A 27,736-nucleotide genomic window follows, 5' to 3' on the forward strand; every position below is an offset into this window, starting at 1 on the left:
GATATGCGCGTTTAACGCGCGTTTTTGTCCATAGTCAACGCGCGTATTACGCGCGTTTGTGTGATTGACAGCAGTGTCCTATGGCCGCAAACGCGCGACAAAACGCCCCAAAGAAGCTCAAGAACTTGTTTATGCGTCGGGCGTTTTTCAGCGCGTTCGAACGCGCTGTAAAACGCAAAAATGTGAACCAGTCCCATAGGGAAGCATTGGTTTGCATCGGTTATGCGTTTTACAGCGCGTTCGAACGCGCTGTAAAACGCGCAAGTGTGAACTTAGGGTGACTGTTTTCAAAAGAGTAGACAGAACTTGGAAGATGCAGGAAACAGAAATAAGAAAGTTATTTCAGCTGTATTTGTCCAAAACAGTTGATCCTGTTCCTGTTACCAAACAATAAAGAGGAGAGAGGAAAACGAAAGATGACATGCAATTTGGCCCCTTAAGAGACAGAGAAGTAGCTTGCATCACATCCAGAGTAGAATAGTATTTTTCCATTACACAGTTAATCAAAGTGCAGATACCCATGTGACCACAAAAAGGGTAGGCATTTTTTGGCAGTGACCAGTGGTATTTTTAAGTTTTACAAGTAACCCATTATTTTTATTTTTTTTGCAATTACAAATAATAACTTGCAGCCAATTGTGAGTTCTCTGTAAAATGGTTTTAGAATATAGTTTTACCCTTTGTGAACAGCAGCGTGTATATGTTACAATGGCAGTTGATGGCTGCTGCTGTCCCATGTCTATTGGCGTTGGCTTCCTGTGTGTGAATTATGGCCATTGGTTATGTATATCTCTTCTGTTGTATTACTGCAGTAGATAACCTCCTCTGTGAGGATGTTCCCAATTGCTAATTAGCTTCTCCTATGTAGTTGTGTTACTGATTTAATTTCCTTGCCTGAGCAATTGGTCTGTACCTAGGGCTCTCTAGTTTGCTAGATCCTGTGTAGGACCTGTGGTCTGTTTGTCTGCCTGTGTACCGACCGCTGCCTGTTTCCTGATCCTCTGCTGTCTGACCGGACCTATGCCTGTTCACCGTACTGAGCCAGGACTAGCCCAACGTCAAACCAGTTGGTTGGCACAGTGGATTCACATCCACTGCCTGTAACAGTATACTAAGAATTTACATAAATAATCTGTCACATTGTCTATAACTAACGGCATCTATTTAGATGGTCTAAAGAAAACTAACCAAGTGCTTCTTCTCAGTCAATTAGTGTATCAGGCCATTTACATGCAGTGGCACCTAAACTTAAAGGGAAGGGTTTGATAATTTATATACGGTATGTAGCCATTGCATGGAGTATTTCTCGTTTCAAGAGCAAGTAATTCAAATGATAGGTAAGCAAAAGTATGGAACTCAAACTGCCTCCTCTCTCTGACACTGTGAGGAGGAGAAGTATTTAATTTCCATTTTCTTCTTTGTCTTTGTAATACCTGCATGTGATTACAGATGTCACATTAACGTGTGTTCTGTCGGCTCAGAATACTTAAACAGTTAAGAATACTTTACATAATAAAAGGCCATGCTGGGGCGACATGGTGAGCAAAGATCACTATGTACTGCGGCAGCCTCACAAAACAGTGGAAGTGAATGAGATCGTGTTGCAACACGCAAGTTTCTATGACCATGGCCTGACAGTGGAAAAACACCTCTGGATTTTTTGTGACTTTTGGGTCGTGGCTACTTGCAGGCTGTACGGCTTCTCCATTCAGTTACTTGCAACACAGGCCGTGCTACACAGTGATCCTTGCTGTGTAGCCCTAGCTTAAAGGCGTTACTAAGGTGAAATGGGACACAGTTCCGACCATGTCCTGGCCAGGAAACAGCAGAGCGCTCCGATGCTCTGCTGTTTCAGTAGCTCTCATTGCCGTGCATGAGAGCTACTGAAACGGCGTAGCACAACAAGCTATGCTGTCTCCCTAACCCAGAAACAGCATAGCTTGTTGTGCTACACGGTTTCCATAGCTTTTAATGAGAGCTACTGAAACAGCAGAGCCTTGGAGCAGCCAGGAGGTCACCTTAGTAACGGCCAGATGAGACAAACCCTTTAACTCTCCACACAATAAGACCTAACTCTGAGGTACTGTAGGGCAGCACCAAGAATACTGTGCCTATTTGGTGTGCATAATGTCCCAGATTGGCCTAGGTACTGTCCCTGGTAAAGCACACAATATGTCAGCAATGTCAACTGAAGGTGAACTGTTCCATTAGAGCATGCTATATTTTCTTGGAATTTTGCTACATTTGAGTAGGACAGTTGCGGTTGCAGAGTTGTTTCTCCATCTTAGTACCAACATACAAATGTAGCAGAGTTAAGTCACAGTAATAACGCGTTAACGATAGGTGATAACTCACCAAGTGTGACTGTTAACTCTGCTACATCTGTAGATAATAGCTTTATTTACAGCCCATGTACTGGTACTAAGGTTTTTTGGCATCCTTACTGACTGGCATTATCTTAAAGGTGGCCAGCCCTGCTCTTCCAGCATCCAAAATATCATAAAATCACACAGCACAGCTGATGCTCAAAAAGAAAAAGAACACTACACCTTAAGACGTCATCTTAACTATGAAGCATAGTGGAGGGATCATCAAGGTTTTGGGCTGCCTTGTGGCCTGGACACCTTGTGATCTTTGAGGGAACAATGAATTGTAAGGCGTATCAAACATTTTACAACAGAATGTAAGAGCAGCAGTCCGTGACCTCAAGCCGAAGAAATTTTTGGTGATAAAACAAGAAAGCAACCCAAAGCACACAAGTAATTTAACTAAAACATGGTTGTCAATGTAAAAGCCTGTCTGGATTTCATGCTATCAATGGTTCAGGACCAACTTGTTTTTCCAGCACATCCCACAGATGCTCCGTTGGGTTGGGATTCAGTGAATTTGGATGCCAAATCAATAACTTTAACTGTTTGTGCTCGAAATGACAGGATCCCTTTAAGGAACGCTGACAATGTCTGAGCTGAAGAGAGCATGTCAAAGAGCAGGAGGAGCCTAACAGACTGATTTTATACTTTTAGATGAAAATATTCAGTATAACTTTTAATTCATTCACTTATATTCCAGCTCATTCTGGGCTTTGAAGTCCAGGAGGTGGTCCTATCAGTGATTGACAGCCTTCCCTCTATCACTGTGTATACAGAAATAGCTGTCAATCACTGATAGGACCGCCTCCTTCACTTGAATGAATAAATTGCAAGTTATAAAGAATATTTTCCCATAAACTATTTACCGATCTGCTCAGCACCTCCTGCTCTATAACATTCTGCCTGCAGATTATTTTGCATTTTCATGGTGACAGGTTCCCTGTAAACCGTTCCTGAACAACTTGTGTTGCAGGATGATCCTGTTGCAATAGGCCACTGCCATTAGGTATTACTGCCATTAAGGGGTGTACTTGGTCTGCAGCAATGTTTACTAGGTGGTACATGTCAAAGTAACACTGCCCAGGACCTCATTACGGCTTGCATTTTTCCCATAGTGCATCCTGCTGCTAGCTTTTCTTTCCCCCCAAGTAAGTAAATCATGTACACCCAGTCATCTATATCATGTAAAAAAAAGTGGAATTATCAGACCAGGCAATCTTCTTGTATTGCTACATGGTCCAGTTCTGATGCACAAGTACACACTGTACAGTAGATGCTTTCTTCCTACAAGCATCAATGAGCCTTGGCTACCCTTGACCATGCCGCAAGTTCACCGACATTCATTCTTTGGACCACTTTTGGTATGTACACTGGAATCATTCCAGAAGATGTAGTTGTCTAGCAATTATAACTTGGCCCTTGTCAAATTCGCTCAGATTCTTAAACATCCCCATTTTATTGCTTTAACTTCAAATAAGGACTGTTAACTCCCACCCCTTGCAAGATAATCAGTGTTACACATTTCAGGACCATGTGTGTACCTGAAAATGATGCATTAAAGTTATGCAATTCAACTTGCAAAAAACAGGGCCTTAAAGGGAACCTGTCACCGGGATTTTGTGTATAGAGCTGAGGACATGGGCTGCTAGATGGCCGCTAGTACATCTGCAATACCCAGTCCCCATAGCTCTGTGTGCTTTTATTGTGTAAAAAATCTTAGCAGCAATCAAATACCACCAAAAGAAAGCTGTATTTGTGAGAAGAAAAGAAGGTAAAATTCATTTGGGTGGTAAGTTGTATGACCGAGCAATAAACCGTGAAAGTAGTGTAGTGCAGAATTGTAAAAAGTGGTCTGGTCATTAAGGGGGTTTAAGCTAGGGGGGCTGAGGTGGTTAAACGGAACCTGTCACCGGGATTTTGTGTATAGAGCTGAGGGCATGGGTTGCTAGATGGCCGCTAGCACATCCGCAATATCCAGTCCCCATAGCTCTGTGTGCTTTTATTGTGTAAAAAAAAAAAAGATTTGATACATATGCAAATTAACCTGAGATGAGTCCTGTGCCTGACTGATCTCACATACAGGACTCATCTCAGGTTAATTTGCATATGTGTCAAATCTTTTTTTTTTTTACACAATAAAAGCACACAGAGCTATGGGGACTGGATATTGCGGATGTGCTAGCGGCCATCTAGCAACCCATGCCCTCAGCTCTATACACAAAATCCCGGTGACAGGTTCCGTTTAACCACCTCAGCCCCCCTAGCTTAAACCCCCTTAATGACCAGACCACTTTTTACAATTCTGCACTACACTACTTTCACGGTTTATTGCTCGGTCATACAACTTACCACCCAAATGAATTTTACCTTTTTTTCTTACAAATACAGCTTTCTTTTGGTGGTATTTGATTGCTGCTAAGATTTTTCGTTTTTCCGATATTAATCAAAATAGGCCGCAATTTTCAAAAAAAAAGTGTATTTTTAACTTTCTCTGGTTAAATTGTTCAAATATAATTACATTTCTATACAAGTTTGTGTCAGAATTTATTGTACTACATGTCTTTGATAAAAAAAAATCCAATAAGTGTATATTTATTGGTTTGCGCAAAAGTTATAGCGTTTACAAACTATGGTACAAAAATGTGAATTTCCGCATTTTGAAGCAGCTCTGACTTTGAGCACCTGTCATGTTTCTTGAGGTGCTAGAATGCCAGGATAGTATAAATACCCCCCAAATCACCCCATTTTAGAAAGAAGACACCCCAAAGTATTCGCAGAGGGGCATGGTGAGTTCATGTATGATTTAATTTTTTTTCAGAAGTTAGCGGAAAATGACACTTTCTGAGAAAAAAAAAATATTATAAAGTTTCCATTTCTGCTAACTTCGGGCAAAAAAAAAAAAATCTCCCACGGACTCACTATGCCCCTCAGTGAATACCTTGGGGTGTCTACTTTCCGAAATGGGGTCATTTGTGGGGTGTGTTTACTGTTCTGGCATTTTGGGCGGGGCTAAATTGTGAGCAACCCTGTAAAGCCTAAAGGTACTCGTTGGACTTTCGGCCCCTTTACGCACCTAGGCTGCAAAAAAGTGTCACACATGTGGTATCGCTGTACTCAGGAGAAGTAGGGCAATGTGTTTTGGGGTGTATTTTTACATATACCCATGCTGGGTGAGAGAAATATCTCTGTAAATGGACAACTTTGTATAAAAAAATGTAAAAAGTTGTCATTTACAGAGATATTTCTCACACACAGTCTCATATTCCACTAACTTGTGCCAAAATTTTTTTTTTTACATGAGCTCGCCATACCCCTCACGAAATACCTTGGGGTGTCTTCTTTCCAAAATGGGGTCACTTGTGGGGTATTTATACTGCCCAGGTATTTTAGGGGCGCTAAAGCGTGAAAAGTAGTTTGGAATCCAAATGCGTAAAAAATGCCCTGTGAAATCCTAAAAGTACTCATTGGAATTTGGGCCCCTTTGCGCACCTAGGCTGCAAAAAAGTGTCACACATGTGGTATCGCCGTACTCAGGAGAAGTAGGGCAATGTGTTTTGGGGTGTATTTTTACATATACCCATGCTGAGTGAGAGAAATATCTCTGTAAATGGCAACTTTTCCCATTTTTTTATACAAAGTTGTCAATTTACAGAGATATTTCTCTCACCCAGCATGGGTATATGTAAAAAGACACTCCAAAACACATTGCCCTACTTCTCCTGAGTACGGCGATACCACGTGTGACTCTTTTTTGCAGCCAAGATGTGCAAAGGGACCGAAAGTCCAACGAGTACCTTTTAGGAGGGCATTTTTAGGCATTTGGATTCCAGACTTCTTCTCACGCTTTAGGGCCCCTAAAATGCCAGGGCAGTATAAATACCCCACATGTGACCCCATTTTGGAAAGATGACACCCCAAGGTATTCCGTGAGGGGCATGGCGAGTTCATAGAAGATTTTTTTTTTTGGCACAAGTTAGCGGAAATTGATATTTTTTTGTTTTTTCTCACAAAGTCTCCCTTTCCGCTAACAAGTGACAAAAAGTTCAATCTTTCATGGACTCAATATGCCCCTCAGTGAATACCTTGGGGAGTCTTCTTTCCAAAATGGGGTCATTTGTGGGGTGTTTGTACTGCCCTGGCATTTGAGGGTCTCCGCAATCATTACATGTATGGCCAGCATTAGGAGTTTCTGCTATTCTCCTTAGGCGATATGCACACGACCGTTGTTTGAGTCTGCATCCGAGCTGCCGTTTTGGCGGCTCGGATGCGGACCCATTCATTTCAATGGGGCCGCAAAAGATGCGGACAGCACTCCGTGTGCTGCCCGCATCCGTGGCTCCGTTCCGCGGTCCCCGCTAAAAAAATATAACATGTCCTATTCTTGTCCGCACTTTGCGGACAAGAATAGGCATTTATATTGCCGGTCCCGTTCCGCAAATTGCGTAAGTCAACACGGGCGCCTTCCGTTTTTTGCGCATCCGCAGTTTGCGGACTGCAAAAAAACAGCACGGTCGTGTGCATGAGGCCTTATATTGAGCATACGGGTTATGAGATTTTTTTTTTCCGTTCAGCCTCTGGGCTGAAAGAAAAAATGAAGGGCACAGATTTCTTCATTCGCATCGATCAATGTGGATGAAAACATCTCAGCCAAAAAATGTGCAAAAAAAAAAAAACTGCGATCGCTAATAAAGATCCAAAAAGCTCAAAAGTGATCTTTATAGCGCCGCAGCGATTTTACAGTGTTTTTGCAGTGATAAGAAAAAAAACATTTCTGTCACTGCGGTGGGGCGGACTGAACGCAAGTGTGTGTGCACAAGATCAAGCCTGATCGGGCGAACACTGCGTTTTTTGTAGAGCCTAAGGTGACCCTAATGTACTGATATAGATCTGATTGCGATCAGTCTTGATCACTAACAGATACCATATAGTACCAGTGCTGATTAGCGACAGCGATGACGCTAATCAGCGACTAATCAGTGACTGCGGTGCGGTGGGGGCTAACTACCTAACAAGTGGCTAAGGCTACTTTCACACTAGCGTTCGGGTGTCCGCTTGTGAGCTCCGTTTGAAGGGGCTCACAAGTGGCCCCGAACGCATCCGTCCAGCCCTAAAGCATTCTGAGTGGACGCGGATCCGCTCAGAATGCATCAGTCTGGCAGCGTTCAGCCTCCGCTCCGCTCAGCAAGCGGACACCTGAACGCTGCTTGCAGCGTTCGTGTGTCCGCCTTGCCGTGTGGAGGCAAGCGGATCCGTCCAGACTTACAATGTAAGTCAATGGGGACGGATCCGTTTGAAGATGACACAATATGGCTCAATCTTCAAACGGATCCGTCCCCCATTGACTTTCAATGTAAAGTCTGGACGGATCCGTTCAGGCTACTTTCACACTTAGAATTTTTTTTAAACTATAATGCAGACGGATCCGTTCTGAACGGATCCAAACGTCTGCATTATAGGAGCGGATCCGTCTGAGCAGACATCAGACGGACCCGCTCTGAACGCTAGTGTGAAAGTAGCCTAACTTACTGGCGGTGATAATGGACCCTTAGGCCCCATTCACACGTCCGCAATTCTGTTCCGCATTTTGCGGAACGGAATTGCGGACCCATTAATTTCTATGGGGACAGACTTTGTCCCGCTCGGATCCGGAATTGCGGATCTGCACTTCCGAGTCCGCACTTCCATTCCGCAAAAATATAGAACATGTCCTATTCTTGTCCGCAATTGCGGACAACAAAAGGCATTTTCTATTTAGTTCTGGCAATGTGCGGATAGCACATTGCCGGTGTCCGTGTTTTGCGGATCCGCGAAACACATACGGACGTCTGAATGGAGCCTTACAGGGGGGTGATCAATGACAGGGGGGTGATCAGGAAGTCTATATGGGGTGATCAGGGGTTAATAAGTGACAGGGGGGGTGTAGTGTAGTGATTGGTGCTACTTACAGAGCTGCCTGTGTCCTCTGGTGGTCGATCCAAGCAAAAGGGACCACCAGAGGACCAGGTAGCAGGTATATCAGACGCTGTTAACAAAACAGCGTCTAATATACCTTTCTGGGGTTAAAAAAAATCGCATCTACAGCCTGCCAGCGAATGATAGCCGCTGGCAGGCTGTAGATCGACTCGTTTACCTTGCGATCCTGTGAACGCGCGCTCCTAGGAAATCTCGGCTCACGCGAGATGACGCATCGATGCGTCCAGGAGGAATAACCCGGCCGCCCGCAGGACGCATCCCTGCATCTGAGAATATAGATTTAGTGGCTGTTACTGAGACGTGGTTCAATGGGAGTAATGACTGGGATATAACAATACCAGGGTTCTCTCTATATAGGAAAGACAGAGAAGGCAAGAAGGGGGAGGGGTGGCCCTGTATGTGAAAGATAGCATAAAATCTAATTTGATACAAGTTAGCGAGAACAATTTAGAGTCAGTTTGGGTTACCTTGCAGCTTGATAATTATAAGGTAACTCGTGTAGGTGTGATATATAGACCACCTAGCCAAGTCAAAGAATTAGATGATCTACTAGTTGAGGAAATAGCTAAAATGACATTGAAGTGGGAAGTTATCATTATGGGAGACTTCAATCTTCCTGATGTAAAGTGGAAAACCAAAATAGCTAGTTCTGCCAGGAGTACAGATATTCTAAATTCCCTACTGGGAGTATCTCTAAAGCAAGTAGTTGAGGAGCCAACCCGGAAGGAGGCCATTTTAGATTTAGTATTCAAAAATGGGAATTTGGTATCTGATATTACTGTAGCGGAAAGCTTGGGATCTAGTGATCACCAGTCAGTGTGGTTTACTATAAGTACAGTGACTGAGTCACACCACACAAAAACAAAAGTTTTAGATTTTTAGAAAAACTGACTTTTCTAAAATTAGATTAGTGGTATATGAGTCCCTATCAGATTGGAACAGTTTCAATGGAGTCCAGGAGAAATGGGACTACTTAAAAGTGGCACTATTGAAGGCAACAGATAATTTCATTAGGCTTGTGAGTAAAAGCAAAAAAAGAAAGAGACCACTGTGGTACTCAGCAGAAGTGGCCAAAATCATTAAAAACAAAAAGATAGCATTTAGGAATTATAAAAAAAAAAAAGAAAACGAGGATGCCCGGCAAATTTATAAGATTAGGCAGAGAGAGGCCAAACAAGTTATAAGAGCTTCTAAAGCACAGGCAGAAGAGAGATTAGCTCAGTCAGTGAAAAAAGGCGATAAGACATTCTTCAGATACATAAATTAAAAAAAAGCTAACTAAAACAAGGAATTATCAAGTTAAAAACAAAAGAAGGAAGGTATATGGAAGAAGATAAAGAACTAGCTGACTGCCTCAATGAATACTTCTGTTCAGTTTTTACAAAGGAAAATGAAGGAAAAGGACCTCAGTTAGGAAAGAAGACTAATGAATCTTTTGATGCATGTGTCTTCACAGAGGAAAAGGTCAGCTGTCTAAAATTAATACAAATAAGTCACAGGGGCCTGATGGGATACACCCAAAGCTATTAAAAGAGCTCAGCGGTGAACTAGCAAAATCACAAACAGATTTATTTAACCAATCACTGGCAACAGGAGTCGTCCCAGAAGATTGGAAATGAGCAAATGTTGTGCCCATTCACAAGAAAGGTAGTAGGGAGGAATCGGGCAACTATAGGCCAGTAAGCCTGACATCAATAGTGGGAAAATTAATGGAAACCATACTTTAAGGAGAGGATTGTGGAAAATCTAAATCCCATGGATTGAAAGATTAAAAACAGCATGGGTTTACTTCAGGGAGAAAATGTCAAACTAATCTTATTGATTTTTTTGATTGGGTGACTAAAATAATAGATGGCGGAGGTGCAGTAGACATCGCTTATCTAGACTTTAGTAAGGCTTTTGATACTGTCCCACATAGAAGGCTTATCAATAAATTGCAGTCTTTGTGCTTGGACTCCCATATTGTTAAATGGATTAGGCAGTGGCTGAGGGACAGACAACAGAGGGTTGTAGTCAATGGAGTTTATTCAGACCATGGTCTTGTTACCAGTGGGGTACCTCAGGGATCTGTTCTGGGACCCATATTGTTTAATATCTTTATCGGCGAAATTGCAGAAGGCCTCGAAGCTAAGGTGTGTCTTTTTGCTGATGACTCAAAGATTTGTAACTGGGTTGATGTTCCTGGAGGGATACACCAAATGAAAAAGGATTTAGGAAAACTAGAGGAATGGTCAAAAATCTGGCAACTAAAATTTAATGTTGATAAGTGCAAGATAATGCACCTGGGGCATAAAAACCCAAGAGCAGAATATAAAATCAGTGATACAGTCCTAACCTCAGTATCTGAGGAAAGGGATTTTGGGGTCATTATTTCAGAAGACTTAAAGGTAGGCAGACAATATCATAGAGCAGCAGGAAATGCTAGCAGAATGCTTGGGTGTATAGAGAGAGGCATTACCAGTAGAAAGAGGGAGGTGCTCATTCCGCTCTATAGAGCACTAGTTAGACCTCATTTGGAGTATTGTGCGCAGTACTGGAGACCATATCTCCAGAAGGATATTGATACTTTGGAGAGAGTTCAGAGAAGAGCTACTAAACTAGTACATGGATTGCAGGACAAAAACTTACCAGGAAAGATTAAAGGACCTTAACATGTATAGCTTGGAAGAAAGACGAGACAGAGGGGATATGATAGAAACTTTTAAATACATAAAGGGAATCAACAAGGTAAAAGAGGAGAGAATATTTAAAAGAAGAAAAACTGCTACAAGAGGACAAAGTTTTAAATTAGAGGGGCAAAGGTTTAAAATTAATATATGGAAGTATTACTTTACTGAGAGAGTAGTGGATGAATGGAATAGCCTTCCTGCAGAAGTGGTAGCTGCAAATACAGTGAAGGAGTTTAAGCATGCATAGGATAGGCATAAGGCCATCCTTTATATAAGATAGGGCCAGGGGCTATTCATAGTATTCAGTATATTGGGCAGACTAGATGGGCCAAATGGTTCTTATCTGCCGACACATTCTATGTTTCTATCTTAAGTGCTTCAGTTGCTGTTTAACCCCTTAGTGACCAGCCTGTTTTGGGGCTTATTGACCAAGCGTTTTTCTTCCTTTTTTCATCTTCACCTTCCAAGAGCTATAACTTTAGTATTTTTCCATCTCTGCAGCTGTATGAAGGCTTGTTTTTTGATGATTGTGATTTTGATTTTAATGGTGCTATTTTGAGGTACACATAACTTTCTGATTAACCTTTATTAAGGCCTCTTTCACACGACCGTATGTCTTTTTCAGTGTTTTGCAGTCCGTTTTTCACGGATCTGTTGTTCTGTTTTTTGTTTTCATTGTGTTTCCGCTTCTCTTCCATTTTTGTGTTCCGTTTTTCTGTATGGCATATACAGTATACAGTAATTACATAGAAAAAACTGGGCTGGGCATAAAATTTTCAATAGATGCTTCTGCAAAAACGGAACGGACACGGAAGACATACGGATGCATTTCCGTATGTGTTCAGTTTTTTTTGCAGATCCATTGACTTCAATGGAGCCACGGAATGTGATTTGCTGGCAATAATGTTCTATCTTTCAACGGAACGGAAATACGGAAACCGAATGCATACGAAGTACATTCCGTTTTTTTGCGGACCCATTAAAATGAATGGTTCCGTATATGGACCGTATACGGAACACAAAAAATGGCCCGTAAACGAAAAAAAAAACGGTCATGTGAAAGAGGCCTAACTCTGTGAGGGAGTAAAAATAGTGATACTGCCACTACGTTTTATAAATTTAGCGGCATTAATTTTTCAGCATAAATAAAATAATATCTTTATTTTCTGGGCCAGTACAATTACAGTGATACCAAATACATATATTTTTTATTTTTTTACATTTTACTACTTTTGTGCAATAAAAGCATCCTTTTTTTTAAAAGAAGAAAATCTTTTTGCATTGCCGCATCCCAAGACCCATAACTTTTTATTTTTATTTCAATGGAGTTGTATGGGGGCTTGATTTTTGTGAGATGACTTGTAGTTTGGTATCATTTTGGGGTAACTAACACTTTTTCATCGCTTGTTATTAAGTTTTTTCGGTGGAGAGTAAGAATAAATTAGTATTTTTGTCTTTTTTTTTTACTTTTGCGGCGTTCTCTGTAGGGGATAATTACATGATATTTGTGTAGTGCAGGTTGTTACGGACGCGGCAATACCAAACATGTGGGGAAAATTTTATTTTTGCAATTTTTTTAATTGAAAAACATATTTTCAATGGAAAAAAGCGTATTTTTTAATGGAATTTTTTTATTTAGTAAATGTTTTATTCTTTATTTTTTTTTAACTGCTTAATAGTCCAACAAGGGAGAACACTCAAGGCAGGCTTGGGGCCTACACTAGGTCCCAGCCTGCCTATACACACATCGGCATCTCGCGATCGCATTTGCAGGGAACTGAGAGACAGAGGGAGTCTGGTCCTTACACCATTTTTGATCTAGGTCTACCCTTTCTGGCTATGTAATATTAGAGCATCCCACTTCCCTGTCCCTTTATGGTAGGTTAGGGTCATCCAAGGTGAGATTTGAAGACAGTGGGATCGCTTTTATCAGGGCGGCTATTCTGCCCTAGGGAAAGCCCACACTGATATACTATCAAATGCCAAGTATCAGGAGACCTTGGATCAGAGATGTATTGTTTTCACATCCAGTGTGGAATTTCTTGGGTTGTAAGTAATAAAGGTTATGTTTTAGGGAGGGTTTTTGTTATTCTCTATGATTTTTTTCTGATTGACCCCCAAAGTATATGTTGCCTGCTGGTGGCCAGCTCTGTGATAATATGTATGCCAAATCTAACACAACATGGTGCTGTCAGAATGTAACATGATTAATTTTCTGTTTCCACACAGACCAGTGCTTATATTATCTGCACTCTATGCTACGTTGATAACATATTATAAAGACAATGTCTAATTTGTCACTAGACAAATCTTACATCGGTAATAGTTACACTGAATGTACTAGCTAGCCAGATTTCACACTACAAATTTAACGTCACAGTGAGTTTGAAATACACTGTATTTGCTAGCTAGATCACATAGCCAGAGAAACCCCCCCCCCCTTAACAACAGTTGAGCCTGTGGCTTAACTGCTAAGGCTTTTGTGTCAAATACATCAAGTCTTGGCAGCAGCCAATCTGGAAAAGATAGGAATATATATATTTTTAAATATGCTAGCTAGATTACAAATTAAAATGATTTTTGACTTCGATATCTCATCCATCTCATCTTGGGACCTGTGTTCTCATGCTGAGGTTCAGTGACTTGGCGCCTGCGCAGTGGATCTGATGAGCTTGGAAAGCAGTTCTTATCAGGCCCACTGCGTAGGTGCCGAGTCACTGAGTTGACTCTGCGCTTGTACAATGGATCTTCTGCTGCTTCTAAACTCAGCAGCATTGCTTTACTGTGCAAGCACTGAGTCACTGACCCTTGGCACTGCTATGAGAACACATGGCTAGATGAGATGTCTAGCCCTGTCTCTCAAAGGGGAGGGAGAGTACTGAGAGCTTGGGGGTGCCTCCTAGCACTATGGCCAGTCCCATGGTGCTCCAAATATGTCATTTATAAAAAATATCTCAGTAACTATTAAAGAGGTTGTCTGGGTTCAGAGCTGAACCCGGACATATCCCCTTCTTCACCAAGGCAGCCCCTCTGATATTAGCTTCAGAGTGGGAGATGTCTGTCCATTGACTGGCTGAGCAGGCATCTCTAAGCATTTCTTGAGTTTTGTGATCAGACCAGGAAGCAGAGGACCCGTAGGCATCACAGCAGGAGCGCTGGGGGATTGATAAGGTTAGTATCACTTATTTTATTTATTTATCCCACTCTGAGCCCTTTCTTTAAAATTCTGTTTATTTTTAGAGATTTATGAAAATATATGTAGGAGTTACATCACTCCCATTGAATCATAGATAAACAATCACATAAAGTAAAAGTAAAAGCATACATATATCTTTACTTTGTAAGACATTCAAGGGTTTATTCATAAACCATCACAACATAGCAAACATAGGAATAACAGGGAAAGGGGAGGGAAAGACAGTGAGGGTAAGGAACAGCATCAGTCAGAAATAGATCCTCTGTTGATACATATTTTTCCTGCAATTAAACAATTATTACATTCAAACAATTATTTTAACATCTGGGCCATTTTGTCCATGGTCACATATTCAGTCCATTTATTCCAGATAGAGTCATATTTCTTTGTCTTGAATATCACACTCCATCTTCTTTTCTCGTAACTCTGTACTCTTGTCATCTCCAAAAACCACTCTTTAATTGTAGGGGGATCCTTTTGCAACCATTTCCTAGGAATGATTATCTTTGCAAAGTTCGTATTTGACAGGTGATTGGTTCACCTCAAATAGGTTAAATGACACCATATTCAGGGAGAATTTAATCTGCATCTTAAACACTTCATTTACAATTTTGTTGATGGCTTCCCAAAATGGACTATCAATGGACAGTGGTACCATATGTGTGCATATCTGCCCACTTCCTTTCCGCAACGCCAACACAAATTGGAGATTTCAGGATTGATTCGATTCAAAAGTGCGGGGGTCTTGTACCATCGAGAATGCAATTTAAATTGCATCTCCTGGTACAAGTAGGATTTTGAGTTAGAGTGAGCATTACTTATTACATATTCAATTTGTGTCTCACTCAGTTTCCAGTCTCCCGAGGATCTATTGCGGAAAAGACATATCATCCAGTTTTCCTCTGTAAGGGAAATAGGATCAAAGTTCAACTTATCTACTGAGACTGCTAAATTCTGATATTGTTTCTGGGAAATGGTAGGGTTACCCAAAACAGTTTCGAGATCTTTATAGATTGACCTAATTGGGATTTCTGTAATGGTTGCATTGTTTTTTAAAAATATTTAACCAAATATGCCATGTATTGGGGATAACTCCAATAAGTGGGGTGTCTAAGCTAATTTTAGGAAAGAATTTCAGGGTCTTGTTAAGGGTGTGCCATTTTTGGATGGAGAATCTAGTCAGCGGATTTTTTATTTTTTTTAAGATTGTTTGTGTATAGGGGCATCTTCCATAACATTGAAGGCAGGTTAATCTCAGTAGTATCTTTTTCAATTTCCATCCAGAGTTTTCTGATCGGAGCTACTCCCCATTCCAGCAACCTAGATAGGATTGAAGCCTTAAAATACCCCTCAATGTTAGGCAAACCAGTCCATCCTCTCCTTCTGCTTCTAATCATAGTGTGCTTTGCCAAACAAATTTTATCATCTTTTTTTATTGCAGTGAAGAATTTTCTAGGAATTTCAATAGGCAAGGTTTGAAACAGATAGAGAACCCTTGGTAATATGTTCATTTTGATTAGGTTGATTTTCCCAAACCAGGACAGTAATAATGGTTCCCACTCTTTGATTTAAGCTTCTATTTTTTTTAGTATGGGCAAATAATTATATTTATATAGGTCTGAGGGATTCAAACATATATTAATCCCCAAGTATTTGAAGGAGTTGATAGCCGGTTTGAGCATGCTAAGTTTTTTAACCTCCTCCCACATTTCTTGTTTTAGAGTAACATTAAATATTTCTGATTTTATGTAAGTTAATTTTAAAGTCCGATACCTTATTGAAAATCTCAAACTCCTCAAATAGTTTAGGAAGAGAGCATATCGGGTCTGTGAGAGCGAATAATGTATCATCCGCATATGCGGCTATTTTATGTTCTCCTTGTTTGGTAGGTAACCCTTTGATACTCAGTTTTTTTTGTATCCTGACTAAGAAGGGCTCCAGGGACAGGACAAAAAGGAGGGGGGATAGGGGGCAGCCTTGTCTCGTTCCTTTTTGTATGTTGAACGATTCGGATAGTATCCCGTTTACTTAGCCGATGGAATGGTGTAGAGGGACATAATTTTCTCCACCAAACCTTTGGGGAACCCAAATTTATTATCCAAGACTGCATGTAGATAGGTCCAGTTCAGCCTATCAAAAGCCTTTTCCACATCGGAGGCGACCAGCAGGAACGGGATGTTCTTCAAAGTTGCATGTTGGATCATTTGTAATACCTTTATGGTATTGTCCTTTGCTTCTCTATTTGGCACGAATCCCACCTGGTCTCCCCCGATCAAAAAGCTCAGGATTTTTTGAAGTCTTGACGACAGGAGTTTTGCATATAGTTTCAAATATAATGATTTGAAACTATATGCAAAACTCTGAGCCCTTTCTAATGGATTTTCAGCCTAATCACAACAAAGTACTCAGAGATACGTAAAAGTATAACTGTCAGTACCAGACTGCTAATGGCTTCAAGCAGCACCAAGATAGCAAAGATGTATAGAACAAAAATCTTCCCCGAAAGGGCCGGAGCGCTGCCATTCCCCATTGACTAAGATAGGACCTGGCCTATTTCCGGCATTAGTGCTGGGATTTGGCCGGACAAAAACCTCTGCAAGCACCAGTTTTTGTCTGGCTTAAATGTTGGCATTTGGCCAGACATAAACCTTTGCAAGCACCAGTTGCACGAAGGCCGCAAGCAGGCCAGATCCCCGCTGGGTCCAATTATTGTCAATGGTCTCTGGCGGGGAAAGGTAGTATCCGGCTAGTTCTCAAATAAAGACTAAAATGCAGAGGAACATAGTAATAATTATAAACTTAATAATTATGATTCTTCATATGTTTAACACCTACATTACAGTGCTTAATTACTTTGAAGTAGTTAAAAATAGACCAAAAAGCTTCAGTGACATGGTGCAAATTCTTTATTTTCTTTGTAATTTTTTGGTGATTGTTTGTTTTTTGACAAAGCAGGATCATGCAGGTTAAATAATAGTTTTTTTCAAATATGTAAATCAAAAGATATTTTGTACAACCTAAACAAAAACATTAATAAATATTTAGAAAAATAGCAAAATGTTTTTATTGCCTAAACTATGTTCATCCACATTTATGATAAATTTGATCATGTATGCAGTCATAAGGTTTGTTTTATATGATTCTCTGCATATGGTTTTCCTAAGGCTACTTTCACACTAGCGTTTTTGCTTGATCCGGCAGGGTTCAGCAAAAACGCTTCTGTTACTGATAATACAACCATCTGCATCCGTTATGAACAGATCCGGTTGTATTATCTTTAACATATAGCCAAGACTGATCCGTCATGAACTCCATTGTAAGTCAATAGGGGATGGATATGTTTTCTATTGTGTCAGAGACAAAACGTAACTGAACAGAACGGAATGCTGCGGTTTGCTTTCCGTCCTGGGATGCGGAGCAAGACGGATCCGTCATGACCCACAATGCAAGTCAATGGGGACGAATCCGTCTTGCTCCGCATCCCAGGACGGAAAGCAAACCGCAGCATTCCGTTCTGTTCAGTTACGTTTTGTCCCCATTGACAATGAATGGGGACAAAACAGAAGCGTTTTTTTTCCGGTATTGAGACCCTATGACTGCTCTCAATACTGGAAAATATTAACGCTAGTGTGAAAGTAGCCTAACCCATATGTCGCCAGACCTGCCCTTTTCTTTGAAGAGAAATAGTCTTTAAATGGTAAACTATATAAGAAAACACACCCCATGGACAAGAGTGGCACTGTTCTAGGGAGAAAAAAATATTTTTTCTAATCCTAGACAATCCCTTTAATTGTTGGCGGATAATGCAGGACCCACTGACAGTTTGTATAATGTACATGTCCAGCTTCAGGCTTAAAGATGTTTCAAAAGAAATTGGTGGGTAAACTGTCCATATTTGCTGCCTACATTTTCTTAAAGGCAGTCTGTCAACACTTTTGACCATGCTAAACTGCTGACAGTGCTAGGTAAGGGGTTGATGGGAGCAGTACAAACACCTTTTGTGGAGCTTTTATTATCAGTAGTGAGAATATGAACTTTTACAATGCCACATTCTGCTCCTTAAGGCCCTTTTAAACTACCCGACGCAGATTATCACTAATGAGCGTTTGTATGAATGCTCGTTAGTGATAATCTGCTGGTGTAAAGGTGTCGCCGATTACCTGATAAACGAGCAAAACACTGGTTTATCAGGTAATAGGATCGTTCGTGTGGACAACTAAATCTTTGTTTGCTGACAGCAGATCGTGCAGTCTGAACAGCACTCTGCTGCCAGCAAACCATGATTCTGTATGGGGACGAGCGATAGCATTACCGATCGCTTCTCCTCATACTGTGGAGGAGATCGCTACATGTACCACTACAACTGCCATTCAAAGCAGAAGGGAGCGGCGGTGAAGCAGCTCAACACAGAGCTCTTCTTAGTGAAGCTCTGCCTCCAGTGCATTTAAAGGGTTTATCTCATTGCACCGGGACGAGATACAATCCTGACCACCAGCCGGCTTGGAAATAGCGTAGCACGACGTTGCACGAGAGCTACGGAAACAGTGTAGCAAGGCAAGCTATGCTGCTTCCCTAACTCGGAAACATCAAAGCTTGCTGTGCTAGCCTGTATCTGTAGCTCCCATGCACCACAATGGGAGCTACTGAAACAGTGAGGAACCGACACTCTTCTGTTTCCCGGCCGGCTGTGTCTCTTCTCACCTTAGTAATGGCAAGGTAAGAGGACCCCTTTAAGGAGCAGAATCTGGCAGAATATACATTCGTATTCCTTCATTTGACTTCAGGATTAGCCTCAAATGGTCTTGCGGATGTAAATCATGTAATAATTACTCGACCAACAACCTAAACACCTTATTCACACAGTATATTTTTGATTACTTGGTTTCTGTAGCTAAATCTCTACTGGATACAAAAGTGGTAGACATAAGTTTCGCTTTTACACTTTCAGTCTCTTTAGGGTCCAATGCTCGCTTTGGAAAAAAAAAATATACAAACCTACTATTGTGTATCAACTTACGTTTTTTTTTTTTTCATAGATGTATAGCTGTTGCATCTTTTCATTTAAATAAATATCTCCTTTTCAGTTTTCTTTCTTTTATGTATTTATGTTCCAGACATGCATGCATTCCTCCATTTTTATTTTTTGTTGTATTTTTCATTTATCTTTGCAGATAAACTTGAGGAGTGTAGGCCATTCTCAGTCACAATTCCTGCCTCACAAAGCAAACACTCTGAAGATGCATTTGGTTCTGTTCCATTTATTTCTGCTTCAGGCAAGTGCATCTGTTTACTACAATGGCTGAATGCTTGTAACACATTTTATGAGTTTATTCCCAAGTATTTCTATAATATATTGCCTTCTCTCCTCTTATCGTATTCTTAAATTGAAGTCAAGAAAATCCTTTTTAACTGCTGACATCTATAATGGAATGTGTTGGGAGTATTTGGGAAGCTATAAAACTTAATATGGAGTGCTCTGATATACTCAATTACATTTACAATCTGCTGCTATTTTCTCCATAATAGACCCAATTCGTGAGAATCTGTGGGCCCACAGTTTAAGGCTACCCCCCACGACCGTATTTTCGGTCCGATCCATTTTTCTTGCGGCTCACACATGGACCTATTCATTTCTATTCGGCCGCAGAAATTGTGAACAGCACATGGATGTAATTAGTGTGCTGTCCACATCCGTGCGGCCATGCTGCGAATTGTGGAGCATGTCCTATTCTTGTCCGTTTTGCGGACAAGAATAGGCATTTTTACAATGGAGCATGAGAAAGGTGCAGGATGTACACAGATCGCAAAATGGATATGGTTATGTGAATGTAGCCGAAAGCTGTATGCCCTCAATTTCATATGTGGACACACTAAGGTTTTTTTTCATAGAAAGAGAAGAAGAAAATATGCTCATTCTCCAACACATGCCCCATTCTGATGCACCACAATTTGCAACTTTTCTGCATCATAAAACTGGCAGAAATCACTTTGTAAATTACCCTCAAAGTGTCCCCCTGCTGGGACCCTCAGATAATAGTTATTACCTGCAGGGAAAGCTGGCAACAAGAGTGAGTTTTTCATCTGGATGCGATGTGTGTAACAAAATGTGTAACTGAATCCTGACCTATTCATTTCAATGGGTCGGTGTACATGAGGGTCTTTTCTCATGCATCAGCTTTCCGTTCAGGAAAAAAATCGCAGCATGTTCTATATGGTGCATTTTTCACACAGCCCTGGAAGGCATCCAGATGCAGTGCGTTTTTTACTGATGGCTGTTAGGAGATGTAGATTGCTATTCTTTGGTTTTTCTTCACACGCATGAAAAACACATGCAATCCGGACAAAAAAAAAAACACTGAATGCAATCGCAGAAAAAACTGAACTTGCTTGCAAAACTATCAGGTTTTTCCCTGAACGGATCCTGATATAATCCATATCGCTCATGTGAAAGAGCTCTAAGAGTTCAGATTTTGACTGCACCATCACAGGAGAAATTAAAGGGGTTTTCCGAGACTTTTAAACTGATGAACTATCCTCTGGGGGGATCCGACACCCGAGACCCCGGCCGATCAGCTGTTTGAGAAGGCACCAGCACTTACAGTAGTGCTGCGGCCTTCTCTCAGTTTAGTCTAGGCCATGTGACGTCAAGTTCATCGGTCACAGGCACAGCTCAGCCCCATGGAAGTGATTGCGAAACCAAGAACAGCCGCTATTGGAGCTCTGCCTTCTCTTTACTGTTTTCCTGCTCGTCGTCAACATTGAAAATTCACTTCAATGGGACGGCTCCTTCCTATTCAATTGAATACCACAGATCTGTCCAATTTAAGTGAATGCAGTTGTGACAGCGAGCAGGTAAACAATGAAGAGAAGGCAGTGCTCGTACGAGTGCTATGGTCTCTTCACTCAACTGATCAGCGGGTTCCGGGAGCTGGCCTCCTGCCGATCGGCTAAAAAGTAAACAACCCCTTTAACAAATATTGCTGGACTTTATGAATCATTGCATATAATTTCACGACTGCAATCTGTATATATACGTGATAGCTGCACATGCCCCGTGCAGCTACCACGTATATACACGTTCTAGCAGTTCTTTAATCCAAGCGCTGCAAAGCGCTTGGATTTAAGCTTCTGCCCCTGTCCTGCTGCTGTCACGGACAGCATACAGTGCGGTAATGCCGGCAAGGGTTAAAATGCCGGTTTCAGGCTCTGATCTGCGCTCTGCAGATCACAGCCTGAAATCGGTAATGTGTCCTGAAGCCCCCGATCTGTGCCCCCTCCTTCTTCATGTCCTGCCCCCGATGCGGTCCTGCCCCGATCTGTGCCTCCTCCTTGTTCTTGTCCTGCCCCCGATGCGGTCCGCCCCCTCCTGCACCGATCTGTGCCCCCTTCTTGTCCATCATCTTATCCTGCCCCCCCGAAGCGGTCCGCCCCCTCCTGCCCCGATCTGTAAGTAAAATGCTGCCCCCCCTCCCCCGTTTCCAGCGCTGCCCCCTGCCCCCGATGCGGTCCCCCTTGTGTGTGTGATGGCGGCGGCTCCATTCCTGAGCCGCCGCCATCAGCAGCGTGTGTCAGCTCTATGCTGACACTGCTGTAACCCCATAGATGCCGCAGTAGCGGCATCCATGGGGGTAATAGAGGGAGGGGGCCCCCTCTCTCTCAAGCATCAGGGCTGCTGCGATCGCAGCGCCCGATGGTTGCCATGGCAACCGGACGCTTTGCAAAGGCGTCCGGTTGCCATGGTATAGGCGTCCAGTGCTGCCACCTACAGGCATCTGATTGTATTATACTTTGCAATGCAAGAGCATTGCAAAGTATAGTACAACCATCAGCCCCACTGGATCTTCAAGATCCAAGAGGGAACTGATAAAAAAAAAAGTGAAAATAATAAAAGTAAAAATAAATAAATAAAAATGTAAAAAATAAATTTCCTTTTCCTATAAAAAAAAAAACCAAACAAACAGAAAACCACACATATTAGGTGTCACCGCGTCCGTAACGACCATCTCTATAAATATATCACATCATCAACCCCGTCCAATAAACACCATAAAAAATAAAAAATAAAAACGGTGTAAAAAAATAAGCCATTTTTGTCACCTTACATCACAAAAAGTGCAACACCAAGCGATCAAAAAAGGCGAATATACCCCAAAATAGTACCAATCAAACCGTTACCTCATCCCGCAAAAAATGAGCCCATATTTAAGACAATCGCCCAAAAAATAGTCTCAGAGTCTCAGACTATGGAGACACTAAAACATAATTTTTTTGGTTTCAGAAATGCTATTATTGTGTAAAACTTAAATAAATAAGAAAAAGTATACATATTAGGTATTGCCACATCCGTAACGATCTGCTCTATAAAACTGTCACATGACCTAACCCCTCAGATGAACGCTGTAAAAAAAAAAAAAAAAAACTGTTCCAAAACAGCCAATTTTTTGCCCACCTTGTCCCATAAAGTGTAATAATGAATGATCAAAAAATCCTATGTACCCAAAAATGTTACCAATAAAAACCTCAACTCTTTCTGCAAAAAATGAGCCCCTGCACAAGACGATCGGTAGAAAAATAAAAAACATATGGCGTTCAGAAAACCAATCCAGCAAAATCTGCCTTCCAAAAACCATGCGGCGCTCCTTCCATTCTGCGCCCTGCCGTGCGCCCTTACATCAGTTTACGACCACATGTGGGGTGTTTCTGTAAACCGCAGAATCAGAGTAATAAATATTGAGTTTTGTTTGGCTGTTAACCCTTAATGTGTTAAAGAAAAAAATGTAATAAAATAGAAAATCTGCTAAAAAAGTGAAATTTAGAAATTTCATCTCCATTTTCCTTTAATTCTTGTGGAAAACCTAAAGGGTTAATAATGTTTGTAAAATTGGTTTTGAATACCTTGAGGGGTGTAGTTTCTACAATGGGGTCATTTATGGGGTTATCCACTATGTAGGCCCCACAAAGTGACTTCAGACCTGAACTAGTCCTTAAAAAGTGGGTTTTGGAAATTTTCTTAAAAATTTTAAGAATTGCTTCTAAACTTCTAAGCCTTCTAACGTCCTAAAAAAATAAAATAACATTTCCAAAATGATGCCAACATAAAGTAGACATATGGGGAATGTTATGTAATAAATATTTTATGAGGTATCACTTTTTGTTTTAAAAGCAGAGAAATTGAAATTTAGAAAATTGCAAATTTTTAAAATTTTTTGGTAAATTTTGGATTTTTTTTAAAAAAAAGGAGATATATATTGACTCAAATTTATGACTGTCATGAAGTACAATGTGTCACGAGAAAACAATCTCAGAATGGCGTGGATAAGTAAAAGTGTTCCAAAGCTTTTACCACTTAAAGTGACGCATGTCAGATTTGTAAATTTTGACCTGGACATTGGGGCATCAATGACCTTTGGTCATGAAAGGGTTAACAAGAGTTTGGGGTTAGAGCTATAAATTGTGGCTCTGCATACACTACATTTATATTGTCTCTATATCCAATATAACTGTCAATTTCCTACTTTTCGCAAAGATTGGAAACAAACGAAAGACTGGCGAGTTACTTGCACTTTTTTAAGTGTCCAAAAATCTGTTGAAAGCAAATAACATATCAGTCCCAATATTTTTTATTTACGTAAATTGTTTTATTTACGTTTTATTTAGTAAACAGAACATTTGCAGAAGACTATAGATGCATTGTAAACAGTCTAGATCAGTTTTAATTTTACATTTTTTATAATACTTTGTACTTGTAAATATTCTGGGGACAAATAAAAAAAAATATATATAATCTGCAAATGTAAAAATAAATCAGAGCTTCAGTAGGAAACTAATTGGAGAAATATAGCAGTTATGGTCAACAATGAATCCCTTTTTAATTATCCCTTTATTGTAATTATGATATACTGGCCCCCATTCCACCAACAGTTTATTATCTTGTGACAAACTGCATCTTTATAGGAAATAATACTTCTGCAAACCAATTTATTTTGTCATCTCCTACTACAGAAATTCACTGCATAATGCTTAAAACCCTCTGAACGAATAGTCGTCTTAATGATCTTGTGTATTTTATGCTTGACCTACATCAAAGATTTATATTACAAAATATAAACCTCAGAGACATTTTTTAATTTTCAGTCTTTGTATGTCTTGAAAACAGCAGCATCAGTGCCACAAATCTCCAGCAATGTTGAGCAGATGCTTCTCTGCCATTCCTCAAAGAAATTGTGTAGATTTAGGTGAAATGTCTCGGTAATCCTTGAGCCTGACATGTGGCCAATTGCTGTGAAAAGATGGTATCAGTATGTTACCAATTGAGAGAAGACCTAAAGCTTGTTGCGCCCACCCCCCAGATGACGATGCAGCAGAAGGCATGTAATTACTGGTTGCAAGGCATTAATCAGGTTTAATCGGATGTTGGGAAAAAGAACATCAGAACATAACATTTCCTTGAAGATTGGGATGATCTTGTATGATTAAAGATGCTCCCCTGACTGTTGCTAGAGGAATGAGCAATTGTCCTTGAAAGGCTACAGGCGTGATTATAAGTGGAGAAATTTAAGCCCTCCGTTGTCAGCAGCTGTTGACTCAGAATTGTTTTCACTTATATTTCATAACATTTTTTTGCAATGATCGCTCAGTGAAGGTTGCACATATGAAAGCAAAGATGGCATTTGCTGTTTGAAGTAACTATAATTGTGAAAAACAACTCATTTTAGTCATTTATTAAATATAGGACAGATGATGCTTTACCGATATCTAACTCTAAGGAAATCATTTTTGTGATTAGTGAAAGTCAGAAGTGCAACTTCAAATTCAGTTTGCATGTGTGCAAAACTTGACCGTGTTTTTTTTGTGGCCTTCTCGCATCATTTTCATACATTCCAAGCCACAACACTGGAATATAGCTTCCACCTCACTGCACTAGATAGAAAAATACATGGCTTCACTCTGGCGTTTTTCTACACCTAAAAAAACAAAACGCCCTAGAAGCCACTTGAGTTTTTCAATACTGCATGTGGTTTCTAGCGGCAGTTTTTGTTAAGTTGTTTTTTTACTCTCCACATCAAAGCGGATGAAAAGATGCCAAAAGCTTCAACATACTGTATTAAAAAAATGCCACAGATGCAAAAAGTGGTACCTTGGAACCGAACCCAAATTCGGGAAATGTTTTTTTACAGTACGAATTAATTTATGAAGTTATTGCTCGACGTTTCGCGAGACTTCGCAAAGCAAAAACTTTGGCTCATCGTAGCCAATACATTCTGATACTGTATGGAGCTCCTGCTCTGTACAATATTAGAACAATGTTTCATCCGAAGTCGATTCGCTCATCCCTAGTAATCATGCCATACACTGTATTCCTGCACTGTCTTGTGAAGATGGTGGCTTCATGGTTGGGACTCCATGATAATGAGTAGCTGAGGGGTCAGGGGCCTGGTTTATATAGGAGCAAACATTATACAGCGATCAGTGTTTGAGTGGGGAGAGAGTTGAAGAGGGAAAACAAGGATGAGATGGAAGAGAGCTCCCATGTAGGATGTAGAGCAGTGACATAGCTGGAATTACTGCATGCTTTAGGTCTGCGCCGTTTGCCCTATGTATAAAACAAGCCTGGAAATAAAACTGTGAGGCTGGTGTCATACCTAGGCTTTGTTTCTTGTCTTCAATAGGTTTTGGTGGGTCTTTTTGCTGATGTTTTGAGGCAAAAAGCACCACCTTTAGATGTTGCATGTAAATCTGTGGGAAATATTAAAGACAGGACAAACAGCTGTTTTCATCCTTGAGATGAGTTTTTGACGCTCATTATCTAGTATTTTTCTCCCGTGGAACCCATCCCCATTGTAGTTTTTTTTGTAGCTGTAAGAAAGCACACGTTCAGATGTTTTTAATTGTGTTTTTTGTACCAGTGTATTTTCCCCATGCTGCTCTACAAAGGGAGTGAAATTACACGGTGGCACGAAAAGGCAAGGCATACACAACACACACTATATGGGCAAACACACACACACAGAAACACATTATTAAACGCTGAGCAAGTCAGGCATTTTATGAGGCTTTTTGTCTGCAGCAGAAATCTGTCCTATAAATCTGTATTATCTTTGTAAATATCCAGCCTGAGGGCCTTGTTAGACTGCCCAATATTCAGGCAGGACGAGGGCTGATTGATAAAAACACATCCATCAGCACTCATTTGCATCAGCCTATTACACAGGCTGATGCAAAATACAGTATATGGGGAGGGATGATTACTATAACACTCATTCTCCCCCCTTTCAGTTCTACTGATTATTGGCAGAACATTCCTGGTTGCACAGGGTCAGCGGCACGATTATATGATCCAGTTATCAGGAATGAAGATTCACATGAACGCTTGTTTCTCGTTTGGACTAACAATTCAAACATACCCTAAATCTGTGATGGCTAACCTCCGGCACTCCAGCTGTGGTAAAACTACAATTCCCAAGATGCACACTTGCCTGGCTGTTCTCAGAACTCCATAGAAATTAATGGAGCATGCTGGGAGTCGTAGTTTCACCACAGCTGGAGTGCTGGAGGTTAGCCATTATTGCCCTGAGTAATAAAAAAAATAAAAGAAAGAAAGAAGATTGTAAACGCTTTTATAAAAAAAAATAGTGTAAAGGGGTTTTCTGGTTATAGTGATTTTTGGGCGTGCCCACAGCCCCCTGAACCAGATGATTCATACTTACCTGCTCCACGCCGCTCTGATCCTACATGCACCGCTCCAGTGGTTAAGTGGTGACGTGCTGCTTGTGGACACACTGCGGAAGCCAGTCATTGGCCGGAAGACAACAGTGCAAGGATTAGAAAATGGATTTAGCGGAGTTCCAAAGCGGCATGGAGCAGTTAAGTATGAATCTTCTGTTACAGGGGGCAGGATGCGGGTACTTGCTAAAAAATCTTAATTACAAAAAAAAAAAACTTAAAGGGGTTGTCCGGGTTCAGAGCTGAACCCGGACATCCCTCCATTTTCACCCCAGCAGCCCCCCTGACTTGAGCATCAGAGCAGTTCATGCTCCGATGCTCTCCTTTGCCCTGCGCTAAATCGTGCAGGGCAAAGGCATTTTTTGGAGATCCGGTGGCGTACCTGGGCTCTCCATGGGGCTGCCAGTAAGCCCGATGATGTTACCGGCACTGATGGGCGGGCTTTAGCGCTACCCTAGCCAGTAAAACGGCCAGGGCAGCGCTAAAACCTGCCCATCAGAGCCAGTGACGTCACCAAACACACTGGCCGGCGGACGTTTCCGCCCGGCAGTGTGTTATTGAAAACAAAAGAGACCCTGCCCTGCGCTATCTAGCGCAGGGCAAGGGAGCGCATTGGGTGAAAATAAAGGTATGTCCGGGTTCAGCTCTGAACCCGGACAAGCCCTTTAAACGAGAATAGAGAATACAGCTCCATACACTTTGTAGTGGCTGTTCAAAAAGAACTGTAGCTGATACTCCTATTCTAGTGAATGGCAGCTGAGATGCAGTACCTGAGAATGACCACTACACAGTGTATGGAGCTGTGG

The 27,736-nt window shown here is 41.1% G+C and overlaps 1 protein-coding gene across 1 annotated transcript in view; it reads left to right on the plus strand.

Moving 5' to 3' along the window:
* Positions 1–27,736, plus strand: part of BMP2K (BMP2 inducible kinase) — a 277,829-nt gene that overhangs the window by 241,460 nt on the left and 8,633 nt on the right. The window contains exon 15 of the mRNA XM_040417921.1: positions 19,379–19,480. Coding sequence (XP_040273855.1) covers positions 19,379–19,480 — 102 coding nt within the window. The remainder of the gene's footprint in view (positions 1–19,378; positions 19,481–27,736) is intronic.

This window comes from Bufo bufo, chromosome 2 (assembly GCF_905171765.1).
Source record: "Bufo bufo chromosome 2, aBufBuf1.1, whole genome shotgun sequence".
Classification (NCBI taxonomy): Eukaryota; Metazoa; Chordata; class Amphibia; order Anura; family Bufonidae; genus Bufo; species Bufo bufo.